The sequence below is a fragment of the Rana temporaria genome, chromosome 1 (genome assembly GCF_905171775.1).
Source record: "Rana temporaria chromosome 1, aRanTem1.1, whole genome shotgun sequence".
NCBI lineage: Eukaryota > Metazoa > Chordata > Amphibia > Anura > Ranidae > Rana > Rana temporaria.
In genome coordinates, this window is record NC_053489.1 from 557,913,832 (window position 1) to 557,935,195 (window position 21,364).

The following is a 21,364-nucleotide window of genomic DNA, read 5'->3' on the forward strand; positions in this document are numbered from 1 at the left end:
TGTTGTCAAAATACAGTAGCTCAGCGGGGAAGATTTCCCCCTTCACATCGAGTACATGAATGGGAGAATTGAGTCAGTTTATCTTTCAACCCACTGGTTGAACAAAGAAAAATGACCAAATCTATGGGCTGCCTAATGCTATCAGAAACGACTTTGAGTTTTTCCAGGGCTTTATTTCAGCGGGAGTATGGGGAGAATGCAGTTCCAGCACCTTGAACGCTGAATGGGGTGCTGGAGGGTCTTTTGATTCTGGCTGCTGGGGGATCTATTGTCTCTGGGGGAACTTAGGTTGCTAGGGGGTCCCTTGTTTCCCAGGGGATCTACTTTTGAGGGAGGTAGAAAAAAAGTTTCCCCTCAAGGGCTGGACTTTATAGGCACAGATTATATGACCACATTGGGTAAAATGTATTAAATATTTATTATAGCAAAGTAGAACAAAAAACAAAATGATAAAAGTTGAATCATATAAACCGTGCAGCCATATGTCAATGGAACATGCAATACATGAAAATACATAATGGTCTACACATCATACAATGAAGAAATCCAGCGCGTTACGGAGACGAAACTCCTTCTTCAGGGGGAATCCACTGTATGTTTTATAATGTAATCTAAAATACAAAAGCGATTCATAAACTTATAGTGTTTTTTAATCAGAGAAGATTTTCAGTTTAATCAAAATGGCAAAAGATGCATATAAAGGCATAAATATTGAATACAAAAATGGCGGAGGTATACTTACATGAACGCATGGGGGTCCGAAACGGAGTGTCAGAAAAATAAATTGGGGTAGTATTTTGTTGTTGAGGGTCTATTGTTGCTGGTAGAATCTATTGTTGCTGGGGTGATCTATTTTTGCAAGAGGGTTTTGTGTCTCTGGGAGGTCTATTGTTTCTTCTGGGACCTATTGTTGCTGATGGGAACCTGTTGTTGCTTTAAGATCCATTGTTCCTAACTGCAGAGGATCGTGTAATCGGCAATGTTCGATGGCTCGGTTCTCAGTGCAGAGACACCGGGGGACAAATGCAGCATCAGACCGATGCTGCATCCACCTAGGTAAGTATGATTATGGGAAAAACCCAAACCAATACTTTAAGGTTGGTCCTGTAAGCATGTGGGGAGGAACTTAGAGCTTCATCTGCTTGCTGGTTTATGTATTTACTTGTCTAAAGCAGAATTCTTTCCTCGGTACAACTTAGTTGAAAAAACAAATATATATGAAATTGGTCAAGTAACTTAAGCCAGCCTTTGACCGATCAAAATTTTAATCCATCTGTGGGAAGGCTGGATGTACTGTTTTTTGGTATGATTACTTCTGCCGGCTATGGCTGGGAGTGATAATCATTGTATTCTGATGGCGTAGAAACCTTCCACTGTAAGAATACAATAGGGCAGCTGGAGGGATTCCCCCATTAACACAGATAGTGTTGAATCAAGTGATTGTCTTTCCTTTGTCTCAAAGGTAATACAATTGCCTAAGGTATGACAAGCCTTACTGTGGTCCAGATTCCACCTTGTCAGAGTTTGTTCATTTATTACCGGTAGTTTTTTTTTTTTGTAGCAATGGTGACAGCCTTCTCATTCCTGCAGTCTGCTCTACAACACTATGGGCCAGATTCACGTAGCCCGGGTGCAGCGTAACGTAACTGATTTAGGTTACACCGCCGCAAATTTTCTGTCTAAGTGCCCGATCCACAAAGCACTTACCTGGAAATTTGCGGCGGTGTATCCTAAATCCGTCTGGCGCAAGGCGGGCCAATTCAAATGGGGCGGGTACCATTTAAATTAGGCACGCTCCCGCGCCGGACGTACTGCGCATGCTCCCGCCGCAAATTTCCCGATGTGCTTTGCGCGAAATTACGACGCGCCAACGTTTTGTGAATCGCGACGTGAAAAAAAGACTTGCGCCGGGAAAAAAAAATGTAAAAAAAATTCAAAAGCGATGCGGGAAAGACGGGTATACTTTTACATGGTGTAGTAATTTTACACTTTGTAAAAGGTGCCCTATCTTTGCGACGGCAAACTAACACTTGCGGCGACGTAACGACGGGAAAACGTTTTGTGGATCGCCGTAACTGCTAATTTGCATACCCAACGCTGGTTTAAGACGCAAACTCCCCCCAGCAGCGGCCGCGGTACTGCATCCTAAGATCCGTCAGTGTAAAACTATTACACCTGTCGGATCTTAGGGATATCTATGCGTAACTGATTCTATGAATCAGTTGCATAGATAGAAACAGGTATACGACGGCGTATCAGCAGATACGCCGTCGTATCCCTTTTGTGAATCTGGCCCTTTGATTTTGCCTCCCATGTGACTGATTTGCTGATTTAAATAGCATTAATAAGTCTTTAGCAGACAATACTTAATTTGTAGTTACCTGGCTTGGGTCACAGCATAGTCTCCTTTTGGCTTTGAAAATAAATACTTGCGTAAAATTCTAGCCTTACTACAGTATAGTTAGCTTGTTTAGAGGTATTGCATATACATTAGATGGGAATAATTGACACTGGTTGTCCATAGCAAGCCAATCAATGCTAGACTGCAAGTCTTTTGTGACACTTGCTAAAATGTCAGTTTCACTGCAACACAAGAATCAATATGCTTATTTAAAGAGACGTTTGGAAATAACAAAGGACTTTAACGGCTTAGAGCAAAATTAAATGAAGAACATTCATCCTTTATATTCACCGAAAGTAATGAATTAGTTTCATTTAGAAAAGAAAAGTTTCATGGGAGATGAGTAAATGTAGCTATACCCTCAACAAACGATTTACTTGGATCAAAAAACACCAATTTACAAAAAATTGCTGACATAGTGCACATCTTTTTCTTCCTTCCATAGCGTAGCAATTACATTGAACACAATTAATTATGTTGTGATGCCAGTATGTGTGTGTGGGCTGCAAGTGAATAAAACCTAGAGGTCCCCAGGGTCTGAAGTGAGGCTGATTGCACACACTTGTTCTGTTGCCTGAGTTTATGTGGACTGTGTGGGTGCTCTATTTCCAAAACATTTCTAAGTGTTGAAAGAACAAGATAGTTGTGGTGGGAATTTATCCCAGTGCTAAAAGTAGAATAGATAAATATAGATCATATTTATTCTCTTGAGATGAAATGTTTCAGGGCATCAACATATGGTGGATGCAGTAAAAATATAACACTGATTTTAAAAACAATATTTAAATACCAGAGGGCCAGAAGGCCTGGCTCGCAGTCTCCGCTCTAATTCATCCCAAAGGTGTTCTATCGGGTTGAGGTGCAGTCCAGTCAGGTTCCTCCACCCTTAATTCGCCTCTATGGCCCCGTACACACGACTGAGTTTCTCGGCAGAATTCAGCCAGAAACTCGGTTCAGAGCTGAATTCTGCCGAGAAACCCGGCCGTGTGTACACTTTCGGCCGAGGAAGCCGACGAGGACCTCGGCGAGGAAATAGAGAACATGTTCTCTATTTCCTCGTTGTTCAATGGCAAAAGTCGGCCCGCCGAGTTCCTCGGCGGCTTCCACACTGAACTCGACGAGGAACTCGATGTGTTTGGCACGTCGAGTTCCTCGGTCGTGTGTACGGGGCCTATATCTTTATTGACCTTGCATTATGCACTGGTCCAAATCATTTGGTGGAGGGGGGGATTATGATGTGAGGTTGTTTTTCATGGCTTTGGCTTGACCACTTAGTTCCACTGAATGGAACTCTTTAGGCGTCAGCATACCAGGACATTTTGGACATTTCATGTTCCCAACTTTGTGGGAACAGTTTGGGAATGGTCTCTTCCTGTTCCAACATGCCTGAACAAAGCAAGGTTCATAAAAAAATGAATGAGCGAGTTTGGGGTGGAGGAACTTGACTGGTCTGAACAGAGTTCTGAACAGCTTTGGAATGAATTAGAGTGTAGACTGCGGGCCAGGCCTTCTCGTGCACATTAGTGTATGACCTCAAAAATGCGCTTCTGGAAGTATGGTCAAACATTCCCATAGGCACACTCCTAAACCTTGTGGATAGACTTCCCTGAAGAGTTGAAGCTGTTGTAGCTGCAAAGGATGGGCCAACTCAACATTGAACCCTATAGACTAATGCCACTTACACACGATCGGTCCATCCGATGGGAACGGTCTGATGAACCATTTTCATTGGTTAACCGATGAAGCTGACTGATGCCTACACACCATCGGTTAAAAAAACAATCGTGTCAGAACGCGGTGACGTAAAACACAACGATGTGCTGAAAAAAACGAAGTTCAATGCTTCCAAGCATGCGTCGACTTCGGTTAGGTATCCATCGGTTAAATTTAAAACAAGATTGCTTTTTTTTAACCTATGGATAAATAACTGATGGTGCCCACACACGATCGGTTTGGTCCGATGAAAACGGTCCATCAGACCGTTCTCATCGGTTTGACCGATCGTGTGTATGCGGCATTAGACTGGAATGTCATTAAAGTTCAAAGGCAGGCATCCCCTATACGTCAGTGCTTCAACACCAGGACAACTTTTGAAATGGCAAAGACATCTGTGTTGACAATGGTTCTCACCTTGAAATTGAAACTATATGTGGAAATCATAAGATAGAAAATATGGAATTTCCAAACAGCCAAGAAATGGAAGCATCCCTCAAGCACAAAACTCCATTAGAAGTACATTTTTCTTATGTTTATAAGTGTTTCATGGAAATAGACTGTTTTCAAAATGAGCAGATGGCCTGTACACAAGAACTGAACCCTTTTAAGTGTAAAAGGGGGGAAAAAGAAGACCTGGCCCGTGGTGATGCATTTGATTTCAAAAATACATCCTAAGATTAGTGCCAATATGAAAGCTGCGCTTCTGTTGAATTGTACGAGTAAACACTTGACCTGTTTTGTACAGTGTCTTGGTGTAAGTGCCTTTGGGTATGTCACTTTATGTCAAAAGTGGCAGCGTCAGGCTTAATGGAGCATTAGCACAGTCTTGATTTTGTTGCCAGCCGCAGACTTTTGTCCCGCAAAACTCAGCCTAAATGGATCGAGCCCCAGGTTCCCTTTTCCATTTCATTCTCTGCTAAGATCTGGTGGAATAGATTGAAGGTTTCTGTGTAGTTCATTTCACACAATACGCAGCCATATCAAAACATAGAAACTCAGCTATGGAAACCACCTGGCACGGAAAGCGAATAGTACATTATTGCTGTAGATGGTGATCCTTAAAGTTAATGGTTAGTGACTTTGTGCTGTGAAGCCTGCACATTACCTGACAAGTATTGTAAGAAAAGAGAAAAAGGTTTCCCTTTCTCATCCATCAGAAATATGACTATAATGTGTATTTGCCTCATTGGTCCGTTATGCAGACATAAAATGTCTCACTGCAGTTAACCCTCGTCACTGCTGCAGAGGCCTGAATCTTGTTGCTTTCAGCATGCTCTTGGAGGCCATTCAAATCCTGAATGTGTTAGGCAGGAGGGGATCTCTTATTATTAGTTTTAGAAAAGGAAAGAAAGTGTTTGCATTTCGAGCCAGGCCACCGTTTCCTGGCAGTATGAAATTACATATGGATAATAGCCATGGTAGTCTAGATGGAGTACAATTTGCTATAATTTTAAATAGCTTGAACATTATTCAGAATCTTGTGCTTTATATTAGACAGAGGTCTGATGCTACATCGGTGGCTCTTGACCTATTTTATGTAAGGAACAGGTTATTCTATGTTCTAATTATAAAGGATAAAGGGTGAGCTTTGTTTTAAATGAGCAGGAACAGTTTCAGCCTGTAAATGATTCTTAATTCTGTACCTATGGCTTGCTGACCTCGTATTTAATAGTCCTATGCTATGAAACCTACTGGATCCATGTTCCTTGGATTTCAATTTTTACATCTGGTCACCTAATGAAGCAAAATGAAGATGAACACAAAACCCTTTTTTAGGAGGTGTATCTTCACCATTATCCATTATGCTCCGGTTTTACATTTTAATATTGGTTTTAGCACAGAGGATTTTCCCAACACAATCTTCCTTGTACTTTCATATGTTCCTTAAAGATTGCTGTATTGAATGCACAAAATTATTTTCACTCAAAGACAGGAGAGCGCATGTGATTCTTAATAGCACAGAATTATGAGATATGAGGCTATAGAACTCCCACAGTGTAAGTAGAATTTGGAAGGCAGGTGCAAGGAATTAAAAAAAAAAAAATAATCCAAATATCACAAAAGACATAAATGTCTGATATCCAAACTGAAGCCTTGTACACACGTCCGAGAAACTCGATGGGCGAAACACATAGTTTTGCTCGTCGAGTTCCTTGTGAAGCCGCCGAGGATCTCGGCGAGCCCAAATTTCCCATTCCCGTCGAGGAAAAAGAAGACATGCTTTCTTTTTGGCCCGACGAGATCCTCGACGGTTTCCTCGTCAAAAAGTGTACACACGACCGGTTTCCTCGGTGGTGTGTACGAGGCCTAAGGTGTCAGGTGATTATTCAGTGAATTTGTGGATAACATACAGTAAATGTACACTAAAGAGCACAGTGGGGTTGATTTGCTTAAGCTGGAGCATTCAAAATCTGGTGCAGTTCTGCATAGAAACCAATCAGCTTCCAAGTTTTTATTTTTATTTTTTTAAACAAGCTGGAGTTAGAAGCTGATTTGCTACCATGCACAGCTACACCAGATTTTGCACGCTTAGGTTTTAGTAAATCACTCCCAGTGTATATTCATAATAAATTATTGGATTAGCCAGTCTACAATGGTTAATATTAACTGAAGACTCTATAAGTACTACAAGTGTTATGGAAAATGACCTTTAACATGAAAACAAAAGCAAATCAAAATATTTGACAATCTTTTTGAATTGTTGAATAGCAAAAGTGCTTTATAAATGTGAATCATGTGTTGGCAGATCTGACCCATTTGTTCTCTATGTGTGCCTAAAAATAAAGTTAATATTTATTTGTGGCTTAGGTGGCTAATTATATTTAGATAATGATATAAATATGTCACATAACTTAAAGTTGTTGTAAAGCCTTGAGGTTTTAAGTATGCTGCATCTGTCCCCCGGTGTCTCTGCACTGAGAACCAAGCCGCCGAACATCGCCGATGGCTCAGTTGGCTCAGATGGCTCAGTTCTCACCCAAGCAGAGTGATGCTGACTGTCAGCCAGCATCGCTTCCACTCTACTTCTCAGTGCTCATTAGAGCGCTGATCAGTAGAGGGGTGGGAAGCGGCTGTCTCAGCAGCTCGCTGAGACAGCCATCAATCAGGGCAGCTGGTTGATCCAGACTTGGAAGTTGGGATGACACGCTGCCCCGACTGATGGCAGTGACGTCAGCGGAGAGCGGACTTCAGACCGCACCCTGCTGAAAACGGGTCACACGAGTGCAAAATAAATTGCACCCCTGTGACCCTTAGGAGAAGCCCAGACTAAAAAGCCCAGGCTGGACATATCCTTTAATGTATTATATGCATTAAGGTGAAAAACCTGCAGCTGCCCCCCAGACCCCCCCCCATCCCACCTTTTCTTACCTGAGCCTGATCTCATCTAAACCTGATCTGATCTGCACAAGCGCTGTCACTCTCCCCATTGGACAGATTGATAGCAGTGGGAGCCATTGACTCCCACTGCTGTCAATCCAAAGCTGTAACATGGGAGCAGGGTTCAGGGCTGAGTCTCGCTGTCTGTGTCAATGGGAGCAGCAGTGGGACTCGGGATCGTGCTCACATAGGTGCCTCAATGGAAAGCGGCTTTTTCGTGGGGGCACCCGATAAACATGATGGGGCTTAGGAGCGCCAGAGGGGGACCCCAGAAGAACAGTATTGGGGCTGCTCTGTGCAAAACTATTGCACAGAACAGGTAAGTATAGGCATGTCTGGAGAACACTATTTTTTCTATGAATCTTGAGCTGGGAATCACAAGAACACTGCAGCTACATCAATGAATTCAGTCTGTATAGGCACCTTTATCGAACTACAGCCAAGATGTATGTATTAAATGTGCTTTATAAATCTTACTTTGTTCCAGTCAAAGGCAACACCACTTGCATATTTTCTTACATATTCATACAAAAAGTAAATTATAAACAAATAATTTCTCCTCTTTTTCTCCCACCACAAACCATTAACGTTTACAGCTGAGTATGAGCCTTCCGGCACGTAACTGTTAGAACGATTATTGGGGAAGACTAATGCTGGTATTGAGATGTGCCCTGCTGCTGTTCTCTCCAGCAGATCTTGCCATGGAGCTGTTCTATGGAAAAGCTAAGGGGCTAAACACCCAGGCAGGCTAATGAATCTCCAGCAGTTCTAAGGAAGATTTAGCTCTCCTCTGCGTTTCCTGTTTCCAAACCACCATCTAGTTAATGGTGATTTTTTGTGCTGCCAGGTCTCTGCCGTATTTATATTTATACCATTTACCTTTCCTGCAGACACTCAGGCCTCGTACACATGACCGAGTTTCTCGGCAAAAACAGCAAGAAACTTGCTGGGAGATATTTTTTTGCCGAGGAAACCGGTCGTGTGTACATTTTCGTAGAGGAAACTGTCGAGAAACTCGACGAGCCAAAAAGAGAGCATGTTCTCTATTTCCTTGACGGGAATGGAGAAAATTGGCTTGTCGAGTTTCTCGACAAGCCTAACAAGAACTCGACGAGCAAAACGATGTGTTTCGCCCTTCGAGTTCCTCGGCCGTGTGTACGAGGCTTCACAGTGGAGAAAATTACAAATGATAGTTAATTTTTTTCAAACCAAATAGATTCAGCAGGTGGGATGAGTCTGAAGCCACCTTGACTGATTAACAGTGAATTCTTTGCATTCTGTTTTTCTCTTTAAAAAAATAAATACAAAAGAGATGAATGCACATAAAATCCCAATTCTTTTAGAAACAAATGCATGTGCTCTGCCCTTTCTTTATGAAGCCAGCAGTGAAACATAAGGGTGAGGGACAGGTCACTTTGCAGATAGACAGTCCCATATTAAAATGTACAAGAAACATTAGCAGACACAGACTTCAGCCAGTTGTCCTTGTCAAATGCAAACTCTGCACTCATTTTTATTATTCCTTTCCTCCAAGAAATAAACCTCGGAGAGTGGAGGGGTCAGTACAGGGAAGTTACTTATTATGAAAAACTTGATTTTTTTTTCCTTCCAGACAAGGACATTCCAGTGTCTTATAAATACATTGTTTGAATTTTATCATTCGTGAAAGGCAAACAAATGCTCTGGGCCAGATTCACAAAAGAGATACGACGGCGTATCTCCTGATACGCCGTCGTATCTCTGTTTCTATCTATGCGACTGATTCATAGAATCAGTTACGCATAGATATCCCTAAGATCCGACAGGTGTAATTGTTTTACACTGTCGGATCTTAGGATGCAGTACCGCGGCCGCCGCTGGGGGGAGTTTGCGTCATAAACCAGCGTCGGGTATGCAAATTAGGAGTTACGGCGATCCACAAAGATTTTTCCCGTCGTTACGACGTCGCTAGTGTTAGATTTCCGTCGCAAAGATAGGGCTTCTTTAACAAAGTGTAAAGTTACTCCACCATGTTAAAGTATGCCCGTCTTTCCCGCGTCACTTTCAAATTTTTTAAAAAAAAAATCTTTTTCCCGGCGCAAGTCTTTTTTACCCGTCGCGATTCACAAAACGTCGGCGCGTCGTAATTTTGCACAAAGCACGTCGGGAAATTTGCGACGGGAGCATGCGCAGTACGTCCGGCGCGGGAGCGCGCCTAATTTAAATGGGACTCGCCCCATTCGATTGGGCCCGCCTTGCGCCGAACCTGTTTACGATACACCGCCGCAAATTTCCAGGTAAGTGCTTTGTGGATCGGGCACTTACTTGGAAAAATTGCGGCGGTGTAACGAAAACGGGTTAAGTTACGTTGCGTCGCCGGACTGTGAATCTGTTTCTAAAGATAATTAATCCAAAGTTTTCTGGAGATTTTAATAAGGGGATTTTTTTTTCACGCCAGTAATAAGGCCCATAGACACAATCAGACTTTTTGACAGCAAATGTTCGACAGGCCTGTTTGATCGGACAATCAGACCATGTGTACGCTTCATCGGACACATTTACTGTGTATTTCATCGGACAAATGTTCGCTGTGCAAACAGACTAACTTTCCGGCAACACATGTCCGACGGAGGTTAATCCTATCGTGTGTACACAAGTCCATTGGACTAAAGTCCAAACACGCATGCTCAGAACCAATGCTAAAGATCAGACAACAATAGCAGAAGTTGCCCACAGGGTGTCCGTAAAGAGCTTAAAATCACGTGATTTGGTGAAAGTTGGCTGAAAAAGTCCTGCCGTGTGTATGCATGCAAAGTTCACGGCCAACGCCCATTCGGAGCAAAATCCACGGAAAAGTCATATGGAAGTCCGATTGTGTGTATGAGGCTTTAGGCATAGAACACCCTGCCAAGCCTTGGAATTGTTTAGAGGTTCCAAAAACTGGAGCTCAAGTCACTGAAATTTCAGGATTCATAGCTCTGTTACACATTTATTTTTTCGAGGAACAAAGCAATAGTGATTTATATGCAGAAATAATTGTACATGGTACATTTGTGTTCAACCCTTTGAATCTACTGCAGTGGTTTTATGATGGTGAGAACAAGTGATACTAAAGTTGTTCCACCTTTAAAAAGTACCATAGTTAATGTGTCACCTAAACAAAAACCATCAAACTATGAATACTTCCTTGTACTTATAACACCTCACCTAATCCTAAACATGGACCTGCACTTAAAGTAGAAGGTCTGCTGTTTTGTAGAGAACATCTAAAAATATTTATTGGGTCTAAGCTGTACCCTAAAAGGTTTTGTCTTGAATTCTTCCTGGAAAAATGGCAATGGGCTTCCTGTTCCTTGAGAGTCATAGCTGGAGATGTATGTTTGTTGGGAGAGTGCATCAAGGGCAATGTGCTTGCTAGTCTTATGAGATTTGATGATGTCTACGACTGCATACTGTAATCCTGGCTGCAGATAATGCTGTACAAAGGAACTTGCAGTGCAAAGACCCCACTGCTTATTCTTCATTTATTGTGTGGACCTGTGCTTTCTGCACCGCTGTTGCTGTTTCTTAATCATCAGTCATAAGGGAGGAAGCTCTGACATGAGAAAGCAAAACCCTGCCTCTACCAAGATGGCCACGTGCACACCGAGACACTGTGCAGCACAAGGCTAATCCTTTACCATCTGATTTAATTCTATGTTACAGCTTCCACAGTTTAGATCCTCTTTTTGATTCCTATATATGCCTCCTAATGGCCATATCACACTATTGGTGATTCTGCCACTGGCAATTCCTCATTAGAAGTAGTGGTCTCAACTAACATTTTCCCTAATTGTGTTTTGCTCTGTCATTGGGTGTAATCCTGAAGAACTTGCTTACAACAGGGTGTTGTGCCTCTGTTCCAGCTAATGAATAGCTAGCTGTAGCGTGGTCTCTTGGTGGTCCTATCACTGGTAATGTATTGCTGGTGACAGGATTGCTAGTATGACATAGTCCTAAAAAATAAGTCCAAAAGTGAGCCCCTAACTTGTAACTACCTCCCCCAACATTTTAGCTTGTATTAATCACCTTAATCAGTATTAATCCTGTGTCTGTAGCCTCTGCCTTTTGGTTAACATATGAATGCTTTAAATGTTTTTAATTATGTTTTTGACCTCATTGGGAGGATTTATTTCTGTTTCGTTAACTCCAAAACATGCAAATTGGGATGAGGGATTGTCACTGGGCCAGAAAAGCACAAATAGCAATAAAAACATTGTTAGAAGTTCTAACCCTTCTTTTCTTTACTAAAAATTTGGATTTCATATGACTTCCAGGAAGTAATAATACATTTCCCCAAATAGTAATACACGCCTTAATACATCCTCCCTACTCTACCCAATGCATGATCAAGAGATCGTGCTAAGAGATAATTTTTTAATCCCTATAGTTCCTAGCACCCTCATTTTATGACAGCCCTATAATATGAATCTGTTGGAATGCAAATGTTTTGTTACCCTCTGGGATGCTCAGAGAAAGGGGCTGCAGTCCTGCCTAGGAGCATTTTGTGAAGCTTGCTGAATGTACAGTAGGTGTAAATTTGTATATGACATTCAGATTAGAGGTGAATTAATTGAACTTTCTTCTGTAGTACATCTGCAGTGTTTTCTGGGCAACATTAGTGGTTCGATCAAATAATCTTTTATCTGGAATTAAAATCTCACAGGTAGAATATCAGGGTAGAAACTTTTTTAATATCTTTCAAAACCAATGCAACTATTTTGATCTATTATTTGCAAAGAATGTCAGTTTAGGATATTAAGTATAAAACAGCTCTGGTCTTCACCCCCTTGTGAAAGCATCACAGTGCTTAAATACACTTCTGCAGCATCTATTGTATACCACAATTAAGTTTATAATAGACATTATTTATTGTTCTTTTTCTTAAATACTCATAATAAATTCCATTGAGCCAAATACTGAGATAATAATGGCACTGACAGCAATTTTAAATCTCTAGCCAGAGGTTTTATTGCATGTTTTACCACATTCACTTAGTCTGAGCACAGCTACTGTATATTAAATGTGTATATTAAACTTTGTTCACTTCTGCATAGAGCTCTGACATGTGTTCAGAAACCTTAATAAAGGAATGTTCGCAATTTACTGTGTTTTATTACATTCCTTATAACAACTTTACGGGTTTCATTTCAGTACGATTTTGTAGAACTTTTGGAAGGCAGCAGATTAATTTCAAGAGAAAAACGCAACTTGCTTGAATCTGAGAAAGCAAACCGTCTCCCAAGATCTGTCAGTCTTCATGAAGCTGGCTTCATCCAGTATCTTAACTCTGGAATCTGGCACATTGCCTTTTATAATGATGGAAAAAACTCTGAACTGGTTTCTTTTAATACTATTGTTATAGGTAAGTTCAATCCAGTAAGTGTGGTTTCCAAATGACTGTTATTTTGTTATGTAATCACTGGATCTATATGAATAATGCTGAGCAATATTTAAAGGTACTGGTTATCAACCAAGAGGTCCCATGTTTGAGGACACCTGTCATGGGATTAGTGTGGGGACTGCCAGTGCTGATCTACTGCAGAAGTCCTTGGGGTTGATTTACTAAAGGAAAATTGACTGTGCACTTTGCACTCTCCAAGAGCAGTTGCTCCGGAGCTTAGTAAATGAGCAGAAGCTGTGGTGACTTCCATCAGCCAATCGTGTGCAAGAAAAAATGCATTTTTTTATTCTTTTTTTCATTTTTCTTGCATGTGATTGGGTATGCTTTGCTAAGTGAAGCTTTACCTCATTTACCAAGTTCTGGAACAACTGCACTTGCAGAGTGCAACTACACTTTACAAAGTGTACAGTCTTTTCGACTTTAGTAATTCAATCTTCTTATCTCAGAATACCAAAGTCAAGAATCAGCATAACAATCAGGCTTCAACAATGGCGGACTACATATCTCTTTAATGGCAGTTTTAATTTAGGGCTGATTTTCTGACTGGCTACTGTTAGTGACTGCACCTTTAGATTATTAAATGAAGGACTCAAAGCTTTGGGTTTGCAAGGGCAAATCATTTACTACGTGGCCATTTTCTGCATGATACTTTGGTTGTCTTGCAGCTCGACAGAATTAAGGTCTCTGATGAATGACAATACCAAAATTCCCGCCCCTGAGGTGCCTGTTTTATGAATTTTTATATTTATATACCGTCTTTTGTTTTTCATACTCCAGATGTTGTGCTGTTTCTGACTGACCTCCCAGCTTTACTACTATCTCACAAAACAGTTATTAGACTGCATTTGAACCTGAGCAGAACATAAGTATAGCAAAATCTGGGTGATTTAGAATTTTTTTTTCAGCCGTAATACAGGCAACGGACAAGCATTTTTGCATGTGCATCAATCTTCAGAAATTTGTTTTTTTGGACTGGGCAAGGGTAAAAAAGCAGTTCTATGTGAGGAGAGCAGTCAGGCACTAACATGTATACAAATGTGAATATCACTCATTTACAGATGCACCGATTAAAGTCTAAAGCCTCGTACACACGCTTGGTTTACTCGGCAAGAACCAGCAAGAAAACTGCTGGCAGAGCTTTCTTGCCGAGTAAACCGAGCGTGTGTACGAGGCTTTCAGGTTTCTCGACAAGAAAACTGCCCAGAATCTAGACGAGAAAAATAGAGAACATGGCCTCTATTTTCTCATCGTGAGATTCTTGGCAGTGTTTTCTTGCCGAGAAACCCCGAGAGTGTGTATACTTACCTGGTCGCCGTGGAAACCTGCACATGCTCGAAATGACTTAGACGCATGCACGGTGGCTTCCTAGGCATAGGTAGGGTGCAGCAAGATGGCGGCGGCATCGATTGTGACGAGCGCACGCTCGTTGTATGCGATGAAGTCACTGCGTTCTTTCCTTTCGAGAGAAACGCAGTTCTTTTGAAAGGAGAGTCTGTACACTCGGGCGGCAAGAGATTCTTGCCAAGAATCTTGTTGGGAAAAACAACAGTTTTTTCCTGACAAGATTATTGCCCGTGTGTACAGGGCTTAAGGCTAAAAACTCCTGAATACCCAAAAATACTTTTTTGAGTGTTTTGCTTAGAGCATAAGGCAACTGAACATACCAGTGTGAAGAAGAAAAATTTGAAAGAATGTGATTCTGCATGTTGAGTGTAGTCAGGTGTAGGTATATTGTTTTGCATGCAGTTACTCCACTCTTATTGGGTGTTTCCAACCTCACTAATTTTGGCTGACAGTCTCATTCTAGTCCTGATAGGGAAGCAGCAGCAAACATAGAACAATACCACTGGCATTTCAAAATCTTATATGCATTAGAAAAGAAAATACGTTATTACATGAAAAAATCAATAACATCAGCAACAATCTGTATAAAGTCAGTCTACCATCATAGCAGGTATGAATTTTATCAAGGCCATGGCATTGCTTCCTCATAATGGAAAAATGCAGTAAACAATAATATGACAATAATTTGACTTGCTTAATGGAATTAGCGATTGTAAGGTAAAGCAAGGCAGCCCAGTTCACACTGTTCCATAACATATCAAAAAAATTTTTTTAGCTTTCTCTCCTGCTTTGTATCATATTGAGTGTGAGGTCAAAGTGTACTACCTACTGAAAGAAATGACTGACGTGCATTTATGTCTGATCTAATTACTGTATAACTATCTGCAAAGATGGTGAGCAGGAATGTCATTTTGAATTAGTCAAATGGCATTAAAAATATTCCGCACACAGGACATTCTTGTCATAGCAAATTGAAACTTCTAATCCTGTCCTATCGCAGGCAGCAATTACAGGAAGTAGTCAATATTGGCTTTTATTTTAATAATTAAGCAACTTCTGGAATACCTGGCCGATCAGAAGGCCTGACAGCTTTGTAAGGAATGAAAGAAAAATAGAAATCTGTATTGCAACAACTCAGCAGGTCTTCCGTTTACTGACTTGTATAAATAGTCTCACCAAATGTGTTATTTACAGATTCCGTCGTGGAATGTCCCCGGAATTGCCATGGAAACGGCGAGTGTGTTTCAGGAACTTGTCATTGTTTTCCTGGATTTCTAGGCCCCGATTGTTCAAGAGGTACACAAATTACTTTTCTTTTGTTAAACAAATATAGCTAAGATGCTGGTACACAAGCCGTCACTATTTCAACAACAAGTAGCTGACATACTTATTTATTTGCTTTATCCTTTGTTGTTTTGGTTCTATAAAATTTGCCACCACTTGCACACAAAAGAACTAAAAAAAAAATAACCTAATTCTTCTTTTCTCATGTTATTTTTCACAGCGGCCTGTCCTGTGTTGTGTAATGGGAATGGTCAATACTCCAAGGGACGCTGCCTGTGCTATAGTGGATGGAAGGGAACAGAGTGTGATATCCCTAGTATTCAGTGCATTGATCCTTTGTGTGGAGGCCATGGAGTTTGTATCATGGGATCCTGTGCGTGTAACTCAGGTTATAAAGGGGAGAACTGTGAAGAAGGTAATCATGAAAGATATTCTTAATCCTATTGTTGTCAGTTTGACATACTTAGTAGGTGATAATAATATTAGTATGGTTCTGTATGGCCTTCCTAATAATGTTTTTATATTTAAGATAATGTAATCCCAACATTTCATATTCCTGCCTGTTGTACCATGTACTTGTATGTAAAATGTATCGTGCTCTCTTTGCATTCATTCCTTTGTGTAAAATTTGTGGAATCCCTGACAGTCCTCCTTCTCTCCTATGAAAAACTGACCAGGCTAGGCATGAGAGCATAGTGTTGGCCATTGTCTAGCTATGCTGAAAACTCATCCTGCTCTCCTCCATTGATCAGACTTGTTCTGACTTGATCCCAACAGCTCAGCGGAGGAGATAGCTGGATTATTCTTGCATGGTTAGTACAGCGGCTCCTACTGAAGCTGTCTTTTTATTTTATTTTTCACAAAAAAAAACTGTAGTGTGTACCCGGCTTTAGAGTAAGAACATTAGACCACAGATAATTTGTTTACTTTAGTTACTATACCCAGGCACATATAACAGTACAGTGATTTTAAAGAGGAGTAAAGGATTTTTTTCCCCCAATCATACTTACCTAGGTGGATGCAGCATTGATCTGATGCTGTATCTGTCCCCTGGTGCCTCTGCACTAAGAACCGAGCGATCGAACACCGTCGATCACTCGGTTTTAATGAGGCCTGTGAGCAGAAAGCTGTGGACTGTCAGTCACAGCTCTCTGCTCTTCTCTCTATACTCTCTCTGCAGAGCTCTCTCTGCTCTTCTCTCTCCTCGCTCACTGGAGCACTGAGCTGTGGAGTGGCTCAGCGGCTTGCTGAGAGCCTGAGATAGGTGTCAGTCCAGGGATATGGCGGATCCAGACTTTGTGGTCGGGATGATGCGGTGCCTGATACGGTGCCTGGACTGAAATTGGTGAAGTCAACAGAGAGCATACTTCAGCCCGCTTTCTGCTGAAAACGGGTCACAGGAGTGCAAAACGAATTGCACTCCTGTGATCCATAGGAGAAGTACACCAAAACGAGCTTTAGCCGGACCTCTCCTTTGAAGGACTTGTACCACTATTGGTACACATCCCACATTGTGTTTTGTTACTTATTAACACAATTTGTGCTTGCATTTTCAATAGTCCTGTACTTGTATATAGTCTGAAAATGTATTTGTGATAACAAGACTCTTTATAATTCATACTAAGGAGTAAATGTCCCATATAGGCTTGCTTTGGCAACATAACCTAAATACTTTTGGATTATCTTATGAAAGATTCCATATAGAAGAACTGTGGTGTCCTAAAAAAAAAAAAAACATTAACCCAATGCATTTTACGCTGATCCAGGATCTAAATCTCACTGAAACATGATACATGGCTTTCGGCACTACTAGATGTAATTAGGAAATCTGTGATGTTGTTATGTGGAGCACAGACCATTTCGTCTTAGCTTCTTAGAAAGGAAGCCACCATTTTCTTTCCATGATCAAATTGTTTTTATTGATTTGCATGTGAAAGCAATGCAATTAAGTCCTTGGAATTAAATTTTCAGACCATTGACCCTACAAGTGTAACGTTTTATTGAGTCAAATTGCTGAATTAAGTCTCATCATCAAAAGAATGTTAATAGCAGTGCAGGAAGATGTGAAGTATTCAGCTGATAGATTGCTGCATAATACAAAACAGCATAATTATACTCTCATAAAACCATATAGAAATACGGAGGGGGGGGGGGGGGGTTTACCCATAACTATCTAATTTTAATGTGCAGGTTAGACAATAAAAAGTACATATATAACTGACTGACAGTACTGACACTTTTCCTTATATTACATTTGTATGCGTAATACCATTTTGTGTTGATTTGTAATATTTGTAATATTAAGGTTAGCCTTGGGTTATGCTTCATTTATTTGAGTAATCTTGCCTAAACCTGAAGTTAGGCATTCAATAACAATACATGTGTAAGAAACAATTAAATATGTAATTGATAACTGAGAATATTTACTCACCTAAGATTTTTAAAACTACCATTTGTGTTTATTTCTCTGTCTGTTAGCTGATTGCCTGGATACATTTTGTTCTTATCATGGAGTGTGTATTCATGGGGAATGCCATTGCAATCAAGGATGGGGTGGCACCAACTGTGAAATACTGAAATCAATGTGTCCAGATCAGTGTTCTGGCCATGGGACCTACATTCAAGAGTCTGGAAGCTGCACTTGTGATGCTAATTGGACAGGACATGACTGCTCAACAGGTACAAAATTGTATATAATACCCTTCTTGTTTTTTTTTATTATGAGGACCATGTTTCATCTCAGCTGTCAGTCACATTTATACTTGAAAAGATAATAATTATAAATTAGTAAGGTGTTTGTTAATCAATCTACTGACCTCTTATGCCGTGTACACATGATCAGGCTTTTAAACTCTGATGGAATTCATTGGAATTTCCACCGGAAATTCTCCGATGGGCATACACACAGTCGGAATTTCCGATGGAAAAAGTTTGTCTGACTTTTTCCATCGGATATTCTGATTGTGTGTACGCTGCATTAGACATTCCTAGCAAGAAGCCTAGTGAGAAGTTTGTGTAAGGTTGCATCATCTTGAAATAAGTGATAGCATGGATAAGACCCTTGTTTTATATTTTGCTTGCAGTTTCCATCAGTGTCAGTTTTACTAAATGGTAGAAAGAATCAATAAAAAGAGATTATTTAAAAAAAAATGGTAGTGAGTGCACATGAGCACACCTTCCCTCAACCTTGTAGAATAGTCGGATTGCTCGCCTATGTTGACTTGATAACATCTTTCTTTTCTAGCTATGCTCATCCAAATATCCTCAACCCCACTTCAAATTCTGCTAGTCTGCTTGCACACAGTGAGATTACCATCAATGTATCTTGAGGAGACTGATCACCCCTGTCTGATCTTTGTGCACTTGGTGGCCAATGTCCTCAATGTCCCATTTGTAGTTTCAGTTCAGGTGGTGCTGATGTCAAGTCACTGCTGCCAAATTTAGTGGGAATGATAATTTAGAGTGTGGCAGTGTATTATCCCACTCGGTTATGCCTTTTTCTGCCCCCACTTTCTCTCTCTTCAGCTCAGCACTTGGAGAAGCTGCAAGTATGTAACAGTGGAAAAGTGTCCACCAAAACAGAGCTTTTGGCAGATTTAGTTCTGCAAGATGCCTTGTGTGAATAGCATGTGATGAAGAGTCTGCTGTTGAGGCAGTTTCATAAAACATCTTTTAACCAGTGGTGACTGACCGACCTTTGATAAAAAATTTAAACCAAAGCAGAGCACGGTAAACATAAAAGACCATATTGTGGAATGACTTAGATGGAAAGAAGAAATATTGGGGGTGCTGGGGGATGATGATGTAGATGGACTTTAATTCCCAATAGAGACATTTTTTGCCTGGAGTTTGTGTCTTCTTGTGTTTACAACAATTGAGAAACACGTTAGGTCAATAGACCTATATCCAACATGAGTTCCAAAGTATGTTGTTCCATCTGTGCAATTAGAGTGCTGTAAGCATTGGATGTATGTTGTAAAATTCTTTAAAGTTTATTATTGGGCCCTTGTACAAAAATCAGTAAAGCGCTGTACATTTATGTACTCCAAAATTACCGATTCCCAACTAAATTAATTGTCTATTGTTCCCTTACACCATCATTACTCATGAAGGCAATAAGGACATTTGTCTGATAATTTCATAACAAATTCATTAATAAATAATGAATACAGCCCTTTGTTTTTGTAATATTTTCTTCATTCAGCTGCCAGACTGTTGCATTATAAATTCCATCCGAAATAATGGCATCTCAGGGAAGTATCACATATTCAAAATTCATTATAAAACTGTATACATATTTATATACAATAGAAAACCTTAATTTTGGTTTATAATTCACCAGCTGTGAAGAAAGGAAGAATAGAACCGCTATCAAAACTCTCTGGAAATAGCCTACAGCATGTAACATTATGAAAATGATGCTGTTTCCTTAATCCTATAGCATAAATTCATCCTGGAAATTGTATGCATCACATGATGCATCAGCAATAAGAGTTAGATATTCAATAAGCCTTGCTGTCCTGAGTTATAACTGGCAATGTACTTGTCACAGAGAATGTGCATGCTAATTTAAGACAGGCAGCATGTAAACATTTAACTAGTCATGGGAAAAAAAAACTTTATTTGCATTCACTGAAGCTTTTATTTGATATTATGTGCCACCTGAATAAATGGAAATTACTAAAATTAAATCTTACTGCACCTTTTTACATTTTATTTCTATATTCCAGAACTACTTATCCTTTGTTGTTTATCATCCAGATTTGAACTAAAGGTGCCCATAGACAGTAGAGAAAAGCCAGTTAATAAACGTGATAATAATGATAACCGCAGTCTCCATTTGCAGACTGCACAGAACACCCACTTGAAGTGTACATGAAAAATCTATTTAAAAAAAGGTGAAAGCTGGGAAATCTGAGTGATACTTATATACAATTACTCTTCTTCAAAGGGACTATAGTGTAATGGAGGGTAGGCAGCTCTAACCATAATAAGCTCAGCATACTTACACATTATGGCAGCCTCCAGCACAGTTCGGCTATCCTCTGCCATGTGTACCAGGTTTAATGTCCCACCTCTTTGGTCATTGGGCAGCCAATAGTGATAGAATTCTAGTGCATGTGGGCTTAAAGCGGATCTCCACTCTAAAGTGGAGTCCCGCTGATCGGAACCCTCCCCCCCTCCGGTGTCACATTTGACACCTTTCAGGGGGGAGGGGGGTGCAGATACCTGTCTACAGACAGGTATCTGCACCCACTTCCGGCCCTACGATACGGGCAAAGGACGGGTTTTTTCTCCGCTTCCCGTCGCCCCCCCGTTGTGTGCTGGGAACACTCGGCTCCCAGCACACAGCGGGAGCCAATCGGCGGGCGCAGCGCGACTCGCGCATGCGCCGTAGGGAACCGGGCAGTGAAGCTGGAGCGCTTCACTTCCTGGTTCCCTCACCGTGGATGGAGGGGGGAGCAGCAGGGTGACGAGCGATCGGCTCGTCATCTGCTGCGATCACCGCTGGACTCCAGGACAGGTAAGTGTCCTTATATTAAAAGTCAGCAGCTGCAGTATTTGTAGCTGCTTGCTTTTAATATAGTTTTTTAGTGGCACATCCGCTTTAAGTTATATCATTCCTGCACCAGCTCCATTCTAGGCAACTTACAAATACCAGGTGGGTACACTGCATTATGCATGTACCAATGACAGTGTACACAGGAAAATAATTTTGCAGAAGAGTCATGCAGTCTTGTCTGTCCAAGAATTTTATCTCCCAGTATTTTTTTTTTATTTCTAAAGAGTAAAGTTTTGCTTAAATATCAAATATTGAA

The 21,364-nt window shown here is 40.7% G+C and overlaps 1 protein-coding gene across 3 annotated transcripts in view; it reads left to right on the top strand.

Annotated features, from left to right (window-relative positions):
* The window catches only part of TENM3 (teneurin transmembrane protein 3), a 1,530,681-nt gene that overhangs the window by 1,287,817 nt on the left and 221,500 nt on the right, over nucleotides 1-21,364 (top strand). For all 3 annotated transcript variants that reach the window (XM_040333815.1, XM_040333823.1, XM_040333831.1), the window contains 4 exons: nucleotides 12,668-12,878; nucleotides 15,456-15,557; nucleotides 15,766-15,960; nucleotides 18,024-18,224. In XM_040333815.1, the coding sequence (XP_040189749.1) occupies nucleotides 12,668-12,878; nucleotides 15,456-15,557; nucleotides 15,766-15,960; nucleotides 18,024-18,224 (709 nt within the window). The remainder of the gene's footprint in view (nucleotides 1-12,667; nucleotides 12,879-15,455; nucleotides 15,558-15,765; nucleotides 15,961-18,023; nucleotides 18,225-21,364) is intronic.